We start from the raw sequence: 15,287 nt of genomic DNA, 5'->3' as shown, positions 1-15,287 counted from the left end.
ATGATAAAATGTACCAAAAGAGAGTTTTAGAAGGAAAATGCCAGCTATGACTTCAACTGGAACAAAGTTTGTTCAAGTGGAACAAATCATGCAAATTAGCAGAAAAATATGGATATCTAACCTATTGAGAAGATATATATTACTAAACTGAAACAAAGTATTTGTTTCAAATGAAATAAAATGTATATGAACCAAACGAATAATTGGGCTGAAAGGGCAACGCCGAGCTGCATTGTTTGGGTGTAAAGAAGGAAACAAAAATCGGCCCACGTCGGGAGGAGGCAACGGACTATCAGTACAGGCCCAACAACCCCGAGGCCCGAGCGGCTTGTGAGCTTGCACTCCTGCGGGCCGTGTCTGCAAGTATCACATGGGCCGATGGCTAACCAAACAGCTACTAATACAGTTGGTACTCCTATCTTTCGAATTAAAATGATGATGATGATGACAAGAGGCAAGTTCTTACGGCCTTAACATACAATGAGCATACGCTATTCTATTTACATATAGATATCTATTCTTGTTACACACATGCCGCGCAAGATTCACGCGTGCGCTTGGCCTTTCTGGTCTGCTGCTTCTGCACAAGAGTTGTCGAAAATAATAATGGATCGAAACTTTGGACGGCATCACGGCAACCAAACTTTACTAATCATACAGTAGAGGAGGAGCTCTCCAGGGGCCTGGAATTTCAGATGCGGCTCAAACACAGAGGGCAACGGGTGGTTACTGCGGCCTTTGTGATCCTGCTTAGAAAACACCTCAACAATTTCTTGCACACATCGCGCGAGCTGCCGTAAAACCAGAATGCACAGTATGACATGTTGAAGAAAATCCGTATAAATGGTGCTATGCTTCTTCTCATCATGCACGCAGGCTGTAGAAGCGCAAATATTTTGGCAGAAACTCCCACCTCTCAAAATCACAGGGCTGATCAAAATGCTAATAAACAAGCTTTGATTTAAGAACATTTTGTTTCCCTATTTAATGGATTTATTTCCAGATGTGATGTGTTATCCATATATGACAGACTGATTTCTATAATAAGAAAATCTTAGGCAGCCAAGTCAAGATAACCCGTATAAAAGGGATATATTCTGTGGAAATGCAAGAACAGCAAGTTAGTTCTTGCAATCAGTTTTCAGCAGTCTCTCCCCCATTCCTTAAGACCAAATAGAACCATCTTGAGAACATGGGCAGAGGTCCATGGAACCAAAACAGTTCTTAGAAATCAAGAATGTATTGGTGGCCACAACACTTAATTGGTTTACACAATTGTTTCTTCTCAGTACCAATTCTAGCCACTACTTGAAAGTACTAGTTCAGTCTCAGCGAGTACAATGTAAACATCAGTAGAACAAAAATAATCCATTCCTCTAAAAACGAATTAGGCAGGCTGCACTTAAGTATCAGCGAGCACTGTAAAATGTGAGTAGAAATGAAACATACTGAGCAAACACGGTTAGAGAAAAAGCAAAAGCCAGTGCTATCAAATTCCAACTAGATCAAGTGCTACGACAAGGGCCTATCCACAGAAGAACAACTCAGTTAAGGATAATCTTCAGCCATGCGCTAGACAGAAGAAGCGACTAACAAACACGTCCAGAATAAGCCAACCAGCTCTTTGACAGAATAATAGACAACCATAACTTAAACATGGACGATGAGCAGTCAGAGATCACTAGTTGTTCTACTGCAGAAAGAAGAATTGAGAATGCCTGCACCATCGCCAGCTGCTAATGAACATGAGTTGCACTTACACCATCCAACGAAAAGGATTGGAACATTTTCAGATGTTCAAATTTGTTTCCAGAGGGCACAAAACCAGCCCTATCTGCGGCATAAGCATCTGCAAGCCCAGGAACAGAGTCCGTGTGACAGTCGATGTACTTCAATTTGAAAGTCTTCTCTCCAATTTGAGCAAATGTGTAAAAGCCCATTTTACTACTCAGCAATCCCTTTGCCTGCAGGACCTTCATGACACAATGCCGGGGCAATAGCCGCTTCTCCAGGCTGTGTGCTAGCAGGACAGGCCTTTCAACAATGTACTGAGGCTCCATGCCTACCTCTTTGATCAAGAAGTGAATCTTGCGGAGAAGGAGCTCCTCAGACAATGGCAGAATACTTGGCATCTTGGACACTGCAATTGCAACTTCACTCTCGGAGCAACCAAGAGTACTCTTTAAAAACTTAAGCTTGGGAGCAACCTTCTCTTTGGTGATATTTGAGACGATTGACACCACATACTTGAACATTCGCGAGCTGCGAGGCACCCCAAGCTCTTCCGCGCACAGCAAGCACTCCTTGACGCGCTTCGGGCTGAAGGTAAGCAACCGCGAGTTGCGTGAACACAGCTGGGCAATATCTCGAACACTTAGGCCCCACTGGCGAAGCAGCGCGATGTTAGGATTGATCACCCTTTCAACATTCCCAAGTAGAATGTGGCCGCTGTTCTTCTTCATGATGGCGAGGAGCTGTTCAAATGAGCCGAAGAAGGAGATGAAGAACTCGAGCCTTGGACCGACGTCGCAGCAGCGGAGAGCGCGTGAGCCGATCAGGAGGAAGCGAGCGATCTGGGGAGTGGACAGACAGAGGCGGTCGCGGAGAGCAAGAAGGCGGGGGCCAATGTTCTTGGGCGAGGCGCGGAGGAGCAGCGGGTCCGCGGCGATGACGTCGGCGATGTCGGCGCTAGAGAGGCCGATGCCGGAGAGTAGGGCGAGGACGGCGTCGGGGTTGGAGGCGGATTTGAGGCGGGACTTGCAGTGCTCCTCGAATGCCTTCTTGTTACATCTGGCTGATTCATCGAACGCCTTCTTAGCCGTCTTGCGGGCTTGAGCTGGGGGGAGGCCGCAGGCGGCGACGAGGTAGTCCTCGAGGGAGAATGGGGCGGTGGAGGTCGAGGTGGAGATGGAGAGGAGCCAGGCGCGGTGGTAGATGGGGGAGGGGAGCGAGGAGGCCGCGCGGTGGAGAGGGAGGAGGTGCCTGCGGAGGAGCAGCATGGCGGCGGCGGAGACGGAGGCGGCGGTCTTCCCCAGTTAAGATGGAGAGGAGCCGGTCGGTCCGCTTCAGGAGCAAGCTCGCTTCCAACCTGTCCGTTTTTTTTCCAGCTGCTATTCGTTTTGTGTTCCTCCAGCCTAATTTGCTAACCCGCGCTCGCTCGCCGGGAACGCTCTAGCGAGCGATCTCCGACAACAGGTAAAGGAAAGTTTTCTTTCTTGGTAACCTTTTTTCTGAAAAGTTATAACTTGCAAATATAATTTTTATGCATAAATTTTTTACACACTTTCTAAAACATAATTTTAATCATAACTTTTATAGTATACATAACTTTTACGTATAAAACTTTCCTGATAACTCCGTAAAAATAATTTTTTAGCCAATTTTATCATACATAAAATTTTAATACATAGATTTTTCAGATAATTTGTGGAAGATATTTTTTTAGCACAACTTGTATATAGTTATCTTTATCGGAAACTTTTCTCATACAATCTTTTTACGCGCAAGTTTATCATACAACTTCTAAGTATAATTCTTGGAAAAAAAAGAAAGGAAAATGAAAATGAAAATGAAAATGAAAACGAGCACTCCGCCTCTGACCCGTCGCTCGCCGTGCCGGTGCCGCGTGGGGCAGCAACTCGGTGGATGTGAAGGATAAAGAGGAATAGAAGTAGGGAAGAAAAAAAGATCAGATACATCAAGCAGAAAAATGAAGAGAGTAAAAAGCAATTGGTAGACTCACGCATGTAGAGCAGTGGAGGCAGCTCGAACGGTCGGAAAATCGGGCGCGGGACGCGAGCTGACGGTCGCGTGTAGAATTGGATTTGCGTTTGATCAGCGGACTCTCACGTCGTCTTTAATTTGAACTTCGAAACGCATGATGTAAACGAAGTTATTTGGATTAAACGCCGGAAAATTAGCTGATGTCACTGACACGGGCACACCGCAGGAACACTGGTACTTGGCTGGCCGCCCGGCCGGAGTTCTTCAGCTCGTGGCAGGGGTTTGTGAGCTTCCAGTCAGTGTCTAACGTCTCTGAATATTAACCTTTCTGCCCACAAAGGCAGCAGCTTAGTCAGAAGCTTACTAATTTCTCGAGATCCCGCTATCTTACTGCCCACAAAATAAATACAAAAACAAATGCCATGATTCCTCGTAGACATCATTTATTTGATCACCACTGTTATGCAAGCTGCAGCGAAAGTACCAGCACTGAAGAAACAACCTCACGTCCACAAGAACTTACGGCAACGCATATCAGGTTTATTACCCGACCAGACCACAAACAGAAAGCACGGAACCGGGAAGCGACACGCGGGGGCTGATCACTCCTGCCCCAGGAGCGCGAGGAGCATGCTCTCGTAGTCCCCGGAGGTGTCCCCCGCGACGGCGCGCTCCAGCGGCAAGCTGTTCCTCTTCTGGTACGCCTCCTTGATCAGCTTCAGGTCCACCTCCGCGCGGGTGGTGATGACCCGGGTCAGGGAGCTCTCGTCCGTGCCTATCCCCGCGATGGCCTGCCTGGCGACCTTCTCGAAGTACCTGTCGGGGCAGGTGAAGCACCGGATGATCGCCCGCAGCGTCTTGAGGTACTCGTCCTTGGGATCAGCCTTCAGATCCTGTCGAGCGCAGAGCTTATTAGGAAGCAGGTCATTGAAGAAATTATTACAAAAGAGGTGGCGCATCATGCAAATATTTTTGTTTAGAACACAGGAGATCTGTGGGATTTGGACATTAGTAGGTCATGCAAATGATACATAGTACAAGCTACTGTGCAGAAATAAAACTTTCAAAACAGCAAAACATCAAAGTGAACATAACACAACACTTTTAAGAGACCCACCAAATGTTCTGGATGGCATTTGAGAACTGAGTAAACTTTCAGTCTACAATCGCTATATCTGATTGACAAAAGTATTTTCAACTTCGAAGTAGTCTGGTGATTCTGCATTGGTAGTTAGTAATACTATTATCTGTAAGAAAAATACCATTTTCACAGACAATACATTCCAGCACCAAAACACCTGAGCTATCATGTGAATAATTTTTTAGCAGAAATTAGGAAGCAGTGATGCAAATCAATATAGTAAAGAAATGACCATGCCATGCATATATCAAACTATGAATATGTAACTCATTCTCTTAAAAAGACGAAGGAACCCCCTCAGAAAAAATTAATCTCCCCCTCAAAAAAAAAGACTAAGGAATCTTAAAACATTGAATGATCTAGAAAGAAATTTCAACCACGTCATATATAGTTCTGAACATGGATAAGTTTGCCAGAGCGTCATGAAATTTCCATACCAAATATGAAACAGAGCAAGCTGTGAATGAAAATAGACCAACAGAGCGTATCTATCTTAATGGATGAAACCAATCCAGACATAAGCAACATGGACATTGAAACTTGGGCTGAACAATAAACTATTGGATAAAGTTGACCTTGAAGGGTGCAGGAACTAAAATGACTAAACAGCTTTCCAAATGTTACACATGCTCCTTACAATTGGCAAAAGCAGGCATGTGCAACGGCTTATTATTTTCTTTCAGAATATGAATGGGTGATTTGCATTAACACTGGTCGTTATAATCTGGTTCAACTGTAGTTCAATGCGGAAGCACACATAGGCTTTACAAATTGTAAATAATAAGTTGGGTCACTTCCTGTATCACTTTATACAGCAAAGAACAACATAAGTTTATAAGATATGTATGCACCTTGTTGATTGGGTGGCCAAATGCATCATTGTAATAATTGAATGTAGCAAGCAGCTGAGGTTTGCTCCTAGTGGTGAGGATTCTGATGATCTCATCATCACTGTAAGCCTTGTGCTGGATCTTCTCATGAAGTATTTTGGCTTCTGAGTGTGCCAACCTTGTGTTGACCTCTGGTCCATCATAGCGGTATGCACTTACAAGTGGCACCAACAGCTGAAATGAAGAATAAAACAAAGGTCAGATCACAGAATTTGGCAATGTTTCTTTTTTGCATTCTTTTCCGTATTGTCAAAAACTCAGGGAGCTAGTGAAACTAGAATAAAGTTGCCAAAAAATAAAATGACAATAATTGAGCCATCCTTTAAACTAGCAAACCTGAACAAATTAAGCCTTGCATACGCAACCTTATTTTAAGAGTGACACAAACAAAATGAGGAAATGACAGGGTGAGGCGGCATCAGATTCTGGAAGAATGAAGACTGAATTTGATTTGACGTCTGATATAAGGAGGATCCAGAACTGCATTTTGGACTTCTAAAATTTACAGGTCACCAGCATGCGACAAAGGAAACAGATCATATATGAATTTTTCATAAAGAACAATCTATAACGAATATTTTACACAACAGGATACACAACAACTACCAATCTCATTAACGAACATTTTAGATCCACCAACCCATTTAACATTTCATTACATTGTGGGCCAAAAGTCAACATCATAAGCATGGGATTTAACGATCTTGAACTCGTCTACCAACTTCAGAACAGAACTGATCAATATCACACATTGACACTTCGATAGCTACTGATTTAAATCAACATTTGAGAAACAAAAATCAACAAATCAAGGTCCGGTCCACATTCAGATATCCTTCGAAGATTAGCAGGTAATCAATACTGTTCCAATCACTAGCACACAGATGTATCAGATCGCAGTATCGAGGCTAATTCTGGATGCACCACAAAAGAAATGAGAGAAACACATCACCTTGCGGAAGTCTCCTTTGACGTGCGCAGCGATGTCCTCCTCAAGAGAGCGCTTGAAGCGCTCGTGGTACGCCTGCCTGACAGCGAAGAGCTGCGCGGAGCCGCGCGTGCACGCGATCTCGACGAGCACGCGGTTCCCGGGCTGCCACTTCCTGGCCGCCTCGTTGGCGAGCACTGCGTCCCGCTCCGCCGGGTCAAGCGTCCACAGGATCACGGCCCTCTGGTCCCATCACAGCCCGATCAGAGAGAGATCCGGGAACGGCTGGTTGCGCTCGCGCGGAGGGGGATTTCAGCGCGTGTGGCGATGACCAGTGATGGTGTCAGGTGTGGTTTATTTACCTCGAAGTCGCCTGAGATCTCGTCGGTGATGGAGCGGAGGAGCTCCTCGCCGTACGTCTCCGCGTAGGCGCGGCGGATGGCGCGGCGCTGCGAGGCGTCGCGGTGGCCCAGGATAGAGATGATGAGCGCCTCGTTCGTGCCCCACCCTGCAGGCCCCCCGCGGGGGAGACAAACGTACGGTCAGATCGCGCGATCGCGTCACCTTCGCAGGCAGGCGTCCCATGGACAAGGGAAATGCGGGCAGCGCGCCGAGACACCGGGCCTCGATGTGCGCGCGCGCGCGCGCGCGCGAGAGAGAGAGAGAGAGAGAGAGAGAGAGAGAGAGAGAGAGAGAGAGAGAGCGGGAGGGACCGACCTTGGAACGCCTTGCGGAGCTGCTCGCAGTCGTCGGCGGCGGTCGGGACGGTGGCGGGGACCTTGAGCGTGGCCATCGGCGGTGGGCGCTGGGATGCGGGATCTCGAGACGGGGGGCCCGGTGGCGGTGGAGTGCGCGTCCGTCCGGGCAGGGGAGGAGGGGAAGTATTAAAATGCGCGCAAGGAAATGCAGGGTAGGCGACCCAACTAAGGATGGCAATCGACGCCAATTATCCCCGTACCCGCGGGTAAAAAACCGTTGGGGTATAGATTTAGGTACATTTTATATCCGCGGGTACGGGTACGGGTAGCAAATAATATCCATGGATATTTTTGAAACGGGTAACAAAAATTACTATCCGTACCCGAAACCCGAAACCCGAAACCCGCATCTGACATGTGGGTCCACATCAAAACCATATATATAACGATAACCCTAACCCTAACTCTCCTACCCCCACACCAGCCGCCGGCGCCCCCTCCCACAGCTCCACCCGGCCGCCCGCGCCAGCGCTCCCCCCTCCCCCCCGCCCCCCTCCCGGTCGGCGGCTTCGGCTGCCCTCCCCAGCTCGGGCCGCGCCAGGCACGCAGGCCCCGCCCCCCTCCCGGACGGCGGCTCCGGCCGCCTCCGCCCCAGCTCCGGCCACGCCAGGCACGCAGGCCCCGGCCCCGCCCCCCCCCGGTCCGGCGGATCCAGAGTTCCAGACTCCGCCCGCCCGCCCGCCCGCCCCCCAGGCCCGCCGCGGGGCAGATCCAGCTCCCCCCCTCTGCGGGCACGCCAGGCAGGCCGTAGGCGGATCGAGAATTCGAGACTCCCCCCCCCCCGGATATATCCGCGGATATCCGTTACCCGCGGGTAACAGATATGGATACGTTTTGCTATCCATTGCGGGTAACGGGTATGGGTTCGAGTATGGTTTTTAGGTCGCGGATACGGATATCCAGAGGCAATATCCGCGGATAGTTTACCCGTTGCCATCTTTAGACCCAACGATGGGTTTAAGGAAAGTGGTTCAAAAAATAAGTCATTTTAAAAATTTTAAAATAAATTAATAAGAAGGTAAAATGACCATATTTATTCTATTTATTATCTATGTTTAGCACTAATTAATTTTTACATGCACATGTACTTTCTAGATAGAGTAAGATGATTTATTTTTGATAAATTTTAAATTCTAGAATAATTTGTTTTTAGGACTGAGGGAGTGCACGTATTTTCTAGATAGGGTAAGATGATTTATTTTTGGATAAATTTTAAATTCTAGAATAATTTGTTTCTAGGACCGAGGGAGCAGTGCGCTGGATCGGTGGATTGTGTACAGCTCATCCTGATCGATGTCAAAGCAGGTTTGCTTTCCGAGTGCCAGCTTCTGTTTGGCCTGTCATGGTTTGGACTTCGGATGGACATGCGTTATCGCTGCCACTCGGTACAAACTAGTACAGTACACGCATGATTGTGATTCTGCGGTATTACTGGGCCCATGTCGGCTCATGAAGACTTAGATGGGTCGGTGATCGGTCCAACCACGCGCACCGACGCAAGAAGGGCCCGACATCGTCTGGGCCGACTGAGAGGCCTACCTACTCCGCACTTCCCGGCCCGCCGCGCACGGGGCCCCTCGCGGCTCGCGCCTGCCTTGCCACTGCGCGCTGCGTGGCAACCGGCCTACCGCCGCGGCGCGGGTCTCGGAAGGGCGAGCCGGAGGGGCGGCGGAGGCGTCCGGCGCCCCACTCGCGCACGGGCACGAGCCGCACGACATGTCGACACGTACCGCACTGACTCCCGCTTCGCATCCGCAGCCGTGGGCGCGGCCACGGGAAAAGGTCAGATCAGAGCGTCTCGTGTCGTCCCTTGGCACGGGATCCACCCCCCACCCACGGGCACACGCGCGCGGCGAGCTCTGCGCTTCCACTTGCCCCCCTCTCTCCACCGGTCTCTCACCCAACCCCCCCGCACTCCAACTCGAACGCCCTCCCCTCGAGGCTCGGCTGTGCTCCGGCAGCGTCGGAGTCGGAGGAGGAGCACGGGGATGGCGATCGGGCTCCCCTCACCTGCCTTCCTGACCTGAACCTTCCACCAGCGCAACGCAAGGGGCTCGCGGTATGGGGTACCTGCCGGCGCTGGGCGGGAAGGCGGCGCACCTGGTGTCCGACCTCGCCACCGTCATCCTCAACCCCGTCTCCGAGCGGGAGCGCCAGCGGCACCACCCCGCCCACCTCCCGGTGAGCTCCTCCTGCGCCACCTCCCCTCACCCCCCCACCTTCGCCCCGAAGGCCGATCGCTCTGCTCCAGAGTTCCGGTTTCATTTCTGCGCCTGCTGTTCCCGATCCGAGCAATTGGCTATTAGGGATTTAGGGTGATGCAATTAGAGGTTTCAGTGCAGTGTCGGCGTGTATATTCCGTCGACCGGTGCTGTTTTTTTGCTGGGTTTTGGCCTTTTGGGGGGTTTAGGGTATCCTCGATGCGGTCCTGCTAATTGGGAGCTGTGAGATGCGATGTGGGTGCTAATTCATCGGGATCTCATCTTCGTGGATGACTTATGGAGTGCTCGAGTGTGATAGAAGCCTATATGGATATTACTTTGCTGGTAGAGCAAAATTATGGACCCAATTGCACTGGGGTAGCACCAAACCAGGAAGATGGTACACACTTAGCCAATAATCAGATTTCGATTAGGCTCTAATTCTCCCCTTCTATGTTTGAGACAGTGGGTATTGAAGATATTTATCCAAATGTTCGCCTAATTAAGTTTCTGCACATGATAGCAGTCTACGCTCCTTTGTTTTTAATTTCTTTCTCTTTTTTTGAGTCCTGAGGACGAATCCCGCTCCATATGCATTGCAAAATAGCAAAAAAGACAAAGTATCCACTATTGCTCTCATGACATTAGTACTTTACAGAACCAGACGAACACCTTCTCAGATTTGCCATCAGGCCTTATAAACCAGCAAACCTAACATTCTTTTCATAGAAGCCACTTTTACCCAACTTGCTTGGGACCAAAAGGCTTTGTTGTTGTTGTTGTTGTTGCAAGCTGCTTTTACTTATGAGCTGTTGTAGCATGCAATTTTGGAGATATGTAACGTCGAGGGTAATGACAAACTGAAAAGTGGCAAATCCAAGTGTCTCCAAGTGTCTTGTGATACATTATTACTGTTACATGCCAGGGGCGAAGCCAGCCCAGCTGATCGTCGGGGTCTTCTCCATTAGAAGGTTGGGGTCGAAGCTGCTAGGAACAGTGATTTCCACTGGATTTTCAAGATCTTATCGGGTTGGCTGACCCCGATAAAGACGTGTAGCTCCGCCACTGTTATATGCTGTTTGCAATGTTGCATAGAGAAAAATTTTGAATGGTACCTCCATGAAAGGAAAGAGCCTGTAGCTGGAAATACTGATGGGTTGTGTAACCTCTGAATAATTGGCAAATAAAATGGCAATTCCTGTCAACCGTTCCATTGACCAATCCATGGTTTTGAAAACTTAATGTTTCTTTCTCTCTTAGGAAGCTGCTGAAGGAAAAGACACACCATTTGGTGATGATGATTCTGACAAAAATTCCGAGACTCCTGATGGTCCTGACACATCTTCCTTCAGAGCATTTCTGATGTCATTTGTGTCTTCCACAACCTCCAGCAAGGATTCAATGGAGACCATACCTCAGCATAATCTAGATGTGGAATATCCAACTTTAACACCTGTTGGAAAGGCAAGCAGTGGGAGGAAGGGCTTGCTCAGTAGAGGGAAGCATTCCATTGGAAGGATTATTAGCAAGGCAGGACTCAGTAATTTCAGACAGAAACCCGCCTACAGCATTGATGGTGAATTCACAGGTCAAACAGAATCAGTTGCACCCAGGTTTGAGATGAAGGGATCAAAGGAATTGGCTTTGCATGATAAGTTGCCAGCTATGTCTGAACCATCTGTTCTTTTGTCAGAAATGATGCGATCTGTTCTTTATTCATCTCTTCCTGTTCTTGTTCAAGGAAGGAACTGGATGTTGGTTTACAGGTTCAAAACATCTCTGCAACGTAAATTTGGTGCTGTTCATTACCATCTTTACAATATGCTCAATTTTCTGATGTCTATGTTCACACTTCTGCAGTACCTGGAGACATGGAATATCTTTGTCTACTTTGTATAGAAGGAGCAGGCTTTGTGCTGGCTACTCACTTCTGGTATGCTACATACTCTCATTTTTATATGGTGTTCATTTGTTACCCTTACATTTCAGGAAATATAATTACTCAATTTATCACTTTTTACTGTTGCATGATGAAATATTACCACTCTACTCTGGTATGGTGTATACAAGTATTGCTGCTAATTTTAGTGCAATAGGATGCGGTGTCATGTCAATGCAGTATTCTGCAAAATTAGAAGCACTGTCACTCTGATCATATGAGGTAAAACCCTGTGATATCATTTAAAATCACCAGAGGTTTTCCATATATTCGTAACACATTTTTATAAAGTGGACATACTAGGTTTTAATTGAAGACCTTAATACCACAAGTTTCTTGGTATAACATTTCATCTGCCAGCAGATAGTTCAAATTTTGTACTTATATATCCAGAAATGTTTAATGTTGAATCTGGAATTATGGTCCGGTTCTGGAATTATGTACTGTTCTTTTCTTCTATGTATCCATATAAAACAGGTTCTGTTCATTGTCCAATTCCTTTCTTCAGTTGTTGTGCTGACTGGATTTTTACTTGGAAAGTTTGCCAAAATAAACATATATCCCTCATCAACACCTTGAATTTCTGTACTTATATCATCCAAACATTATTCTATGGGATGCCTTATTCTATTTACAACTGTGCCACTGGATTTGATGCTAGATACAGAGATAAGTTTTTTAGAAAAAAAAAACTTTTGATTACACAGTGTGGCACCATTTAGGCATGATGCTTTAGTTGTATAATTTTTGCATTCCACATGATAATATGTGCTGTCACAGATAGTTGGGGATCGAAGGGGAGCTGTTTTTGGTGGTTTGGTTGAGGCCCCACTGCAGCCTATCATAAAGAGGAAATATCAGGTTTGATACACATGCTGCTGCTGATTTTTGGATGCCTATTTTACATTACACTGATTGTACTTGCATCTATTCTTTCAGGGGACTAATGAATGCTTTGTGTTCACCAATATAGAAGGCTGTCCTGTCATATGCCGTCCAACAGGTAATTCGTGTTTTCTAAGGCCCTGTTTGGATCCGGCAGGGCTAAATTTTAGCCCTGTTACATTGAATGTTTAGTTGCTAATTAGGAGTATTAAATGTAGACTAATGACAAAACTAAGTGCATAACCCCTAGGCTAATTCGCGTGACGAATCTATTAAGCCTAATTAATCCATGATCAGCCCATGTGATGCTACAAACATGTGCTAATCATGGATTAATTAGGCTTAATAGATTCATCTCGCGAATTAGCCTAGGGGTCATGCAATTAGTTTTATAATTAGCTCATGTTTAGTCCTCCTAATTAGCATCGAAATATATGGTATGACAGGGCTAAATTTTAGACCTTGAGAACCAAACACCCCCTAAGTTTACAGGATCTTTATAACAACCTGAAAAACAGGAAGTACACATTTTTGCTGTGCATTGATTTCCTACACTTCTGAGTTCTGGACTACTCAGAAATAAGATGTCTCCCTGTTCCTTGTCCTAAATGCCTATAGTTCTGGGATGCTGACATCTTTAACCAAAGTGTTCATTTATCCATGATAATCAGTGTTGCCTAGTTCTGGAATGCTAATCTTTAACCAAAGTGTTCATGTATCCAGATAATCAGTGTTGCTTCAAAGGTTGTGGTGATGCTGTTATTGGCTTGATGTTAGGAAACATCATATTAGTGAATATCAAAGATTTTTTTCTAATTTCTTCTTAGTATCTCTTTCAAACTTTGAACTGCAGGTGCTAATAACTATTTTACATTTTGCTCAACTGATTATTTGGCAATGGGAGGTGGTGGTCACTTCGCACTTTATCTCGATGGAGACCTGTAATCTCTGTGCTTCCCTAGCATCATGTGACATACATTCCTAGTTTCCATGTCCTTTAGGCACAAGCACATTTTTCATGCTTTTCATCTTATTTTCTCCTACGCCTCACATATTTTGCTGTGTGCTCTGTGGATCTCTGCAGTCTGAATGGTTCTAGTTCCACCTCAGAGACTTTTAACAACCCATGCTTATCCTATACCCAGGAATTCAAAATCAAAGATGTCGAGGTACACAATCAAGACTATAAAGATGTTCTGCATATGTTTCAGTTTTCATCATTTGCCACGATGAAACGTGATAGTGAATTAACAATAATCTGTCCGATGCAGCTGTGGGGCTTCGTCAATGCTTCAAAATACGAAGAGATGCTCACGATCTGCCGCACTGAAAAGCAAGGAATTTGGAATCTGTGACCGTGCGGAGCTCGCTGAGTTGTTGATGGTTGGTGCCAACCTATCCTCTGGTGTGGCTTGTACAGTTTTGTAGTATATAAAACGTATGTAGAACATGAAGAGGATAGTTTCATATAGAATAGAAGTATGAAGAGCTTTGCCGTTCATGTTTGTAAATATTAACAGTAGAAGATGCTAATGTGTAGTACTATAGTAAAATATTCTACTTTCATCTCCATTCTGAACCACATAAGACTGTCGTATATAGCAATTGATCAGAAACTTCGTTTGAAGAAACTACCTTGGTGATCTTTTCTAATGATCAGGAGTGGCTGTGTGTAGGGTGGTAATGGATCTGGTTCCAGTGCTCTCTTCGTAATCTAATTTTTTTTATAATCTAATTTGGTTCTTATATATAAAATTAAAATTGTATAAGATTAGAGTCCGGTTCAATCTAATTTGGTTCTTATATATATTTTTTTAAAATTAAAATTATATAAGATTAGAGTCCGGTTTTTTTAGCGCTCGGTTCTTAAATTATCCAGACTACTTAGATTATCCAGATTAAGATTATTCAGATTAAAATTTGAGACTTTTTATTCCCCCTAGGTGGGGCTGTCACATCGGAAGTGGCAAGGGGGCAGTGGCTGCAGATGCAATGGCTTCCGCCACACTGGCCATGCAGCGGCCCTGTATCTCGACCACATGTCCACATCATCCTCCTTGAACCGGGTCGCCGGATGCCGGATGGTCCCGAAGGCACGGCGGCTCTTCTCGGGCGCCGGCCAGCGCTTCCTGGGGCGGCTGCACGCGGCTGCTTCAGTGCTACGGGCTCGGGTGCTCGGCGTTGACTAAAGATGGCAACGGATAAAATTCATCCTACATCCTTTAGATATCCATACCCACGGGCTAAAACTCACATCCGTACCCGCTCCTGCTACCCACCACGGGCAAAGAATCATGCCCGTACCCACTATCCGCGAATATCACGTGCCTGCGGGCACGCCCGTGTACCCGCAAACTTAAGAAGCTCCTGTCGGTGGGTGGTCCAAGGTGATGAGGACCCCCGCGGCGGCGGCGGCGGCCGGTCCAGGTCTCCAGGGGCAGTGAGGAGGCCCCTCGCGGCGGTGGGCGGTCCAAGGCCGAGGAGGACCCCATGGCGGTGCCGAGGAGGACCCCCGCGGTGAGATGGCCTTGCGTGGTGGCGCTGAGGAGGGCCCCCGCAGCCACGGCGGCAGCCGGTCCAGGCCTCCAGGGGCACGAGGAGGCTCCTCGCGGCGGCGCCAAGGAGGGCCCTTGCGGCGGTGGCGGTCCAAGGGTGCGAGGCCCCTGCGGCGACGACCGGTCCAGGGGCGGCGAGGATCCGAAGGGCGACGAGCTGGCGGCGCGAGAGGGTGGGCGCACGGAGGGAGGAGGGAAGAAATGTGGAGGTTGAAACCCTAACAAAAACTTATATATGTAGAGTTTTTAGCCCACCTTTTAACTACT

At 47.1% G+C, this 15,287-nt stretch overlaps 3 protein-coding genes across 4 annotated transcripts; 1 reads left to right on the top strand and 2 right to left on the bottom strand.

The window, feature by feature from the left end:
- Positions 1-1,487: 1,487 nt before the first annotated feature.
- On the bottom strand, positions 1,488-3,021 carry LOC112890078. The gene has a single exon (XM_025956924.1). It carries the CDS (start codon positions 2,997-2,999, stop codon positions 1,737-1,739), a length of 1,263 nt encoding a protein of 420 aa, XP_025812709.1. The 5' UTR covers positions 3,000-3,021; the 3' UTR covers positions 1,488-1,736.
- A 1,108-nt stretch (positions 3,022-4,129) lies between these two features.
- LOC112889480 (annexin D7-like) lies at positions 4,130-7,559 on the bottom strand. Its single transcript, XM_025956149.1, has 5 exons — positions 7,400-7,559; positions 7,045-7,190; positions 6,707-6,925; positions 5,716-5,928; positions 4,130-4,616 (listed from the first exon to the last, which is right to left on the bottom strand). Exons 1-5 carry the CDS (start codon positions 7,473-7,475, stop codon positions 4,326-4,328), a joined length of 945 nt encoding a protein of 314 aa, XP_025811934.1. The 5' UTR covers positions 7,476-7,559; the 3' UTR covers positions 4,130-4,325.
- Positions 7,560-9,208: 1,649 nt separating this feature from the next.
- Positions 9,209-14,092, top strand: LOC112889156 (oxidation resistance protein 1-like). 2 transcript variants are annotated; one of them, XM_025955645.1, is made up of 8 exons: positions 9,212-9,621; positions 10,902-11,407; positions 11,502-11,574; positions 12,361-12,441; positions 12,520-12,583; positions 13,319-13,406; positions 13,550-13,634; positions 13,737-14,092. In XM_025955645.1, exons 1-8 carry the CDS (start codon positions 9,502-9,504, stop codon positions 13,818-13,820), a joined length of 1,101 nt encoding a protein of 366 aa, XP_025811430.1. In that variant the 5' UTR covers positions 9,212-9,501; the 3' UTR covers positions 13,821-14,092. The 2 variants fall into 2 exon arrangements, with proteins under 2 accessions (XP_025811431.1, XP_025811430.1); XM_025955646.1 differs by lacking the exons at positions 13,319-13,406; positions 13,737-14,092 and having other exon boundaries at positions 9,209-9,621; positions 13,550-13,623.
- The last annotated feature ends 1,195 nt before the right edge of the window (positions 14,093-15,287 follow it).

Source organism: Panicum hallii, chromosome 4 (assembly GCF_002211085.1).
Source record: "Panicum hallii strain FIL2 chromosome 4, PHallii_v3.1, whole genome shotgun sequence".
NCBI classification, from domain to species: Eukaryota; Viridiplantae; Streptophyta; class Magnoliopsida; order Poales; family Poaceae; genus Panicum; species Panicum hallii.
The sequence above is the reverse complement of the archived record's forward strand: the minus strand, read 5'-3'. Positions and strand labels throughout refer to the sequence as shown.

What these genes read in the sequence shown, in the direction of transcription:
- LOC112889156 (XM_025955645.1), top strand. Translation starts at nt 9,502, where the DNA reads ATGGGGTACCTGCCGGCGCTGGGCGGGAAGGCGGCGCACCTGGTGTCC. An exon ending in GTGCTGGCTACTCACTTCTG is followed by an intron (nt 11,575 to 12,360) that starts GTATGCTACATA and finishes GTGCTGTCACAG; the next exon opens with ATAGTTGGGGATCGAAGGGG. An exon ending in CTTTATCTCGATGGAGACCT is followed by an intron (nt 13,407 to 13,549) that starts GTAATCTCTGTG and finishes GGATCTCTGCAG; the next exon opens with TCTGAATGGTTCTAGTTCCA.
- LOC112890078 (XM_025956924.1), bottom strand. Translation starts at nt 2,999, where the DNA reads ATGCTGCTCCTCCGCAGGCACCTCCTCCCTCTCCACCGCGCGGCCTCC.
- LOC112889480 (XM_025956149.1), bottom strand. Translation starts at nt 7,475, where the DNA reads ATGGCCACGCTCAAGGTCCCCGCCACCGTCCCGACCGCCGCCGACGAC. An exon ending in GCTCCGCAAGGCGTTCCAAG is followed by an intron (nt 7,191 to 7,399) that starts GTCGGTCCCTCC and finishes GGGGGCCTGCAG; the next exon opens with GGTGGGGCACGAACGAGGCG. An exon ending in AGATCTCAGGCGACTTCGAG is followed by an intron (nt 6,926 to 7,044) that starts GTAAATAAACCA and finishes TGATGGGACCAG; the next exon opens with AGGGCCGTGATCCTGTGGAC.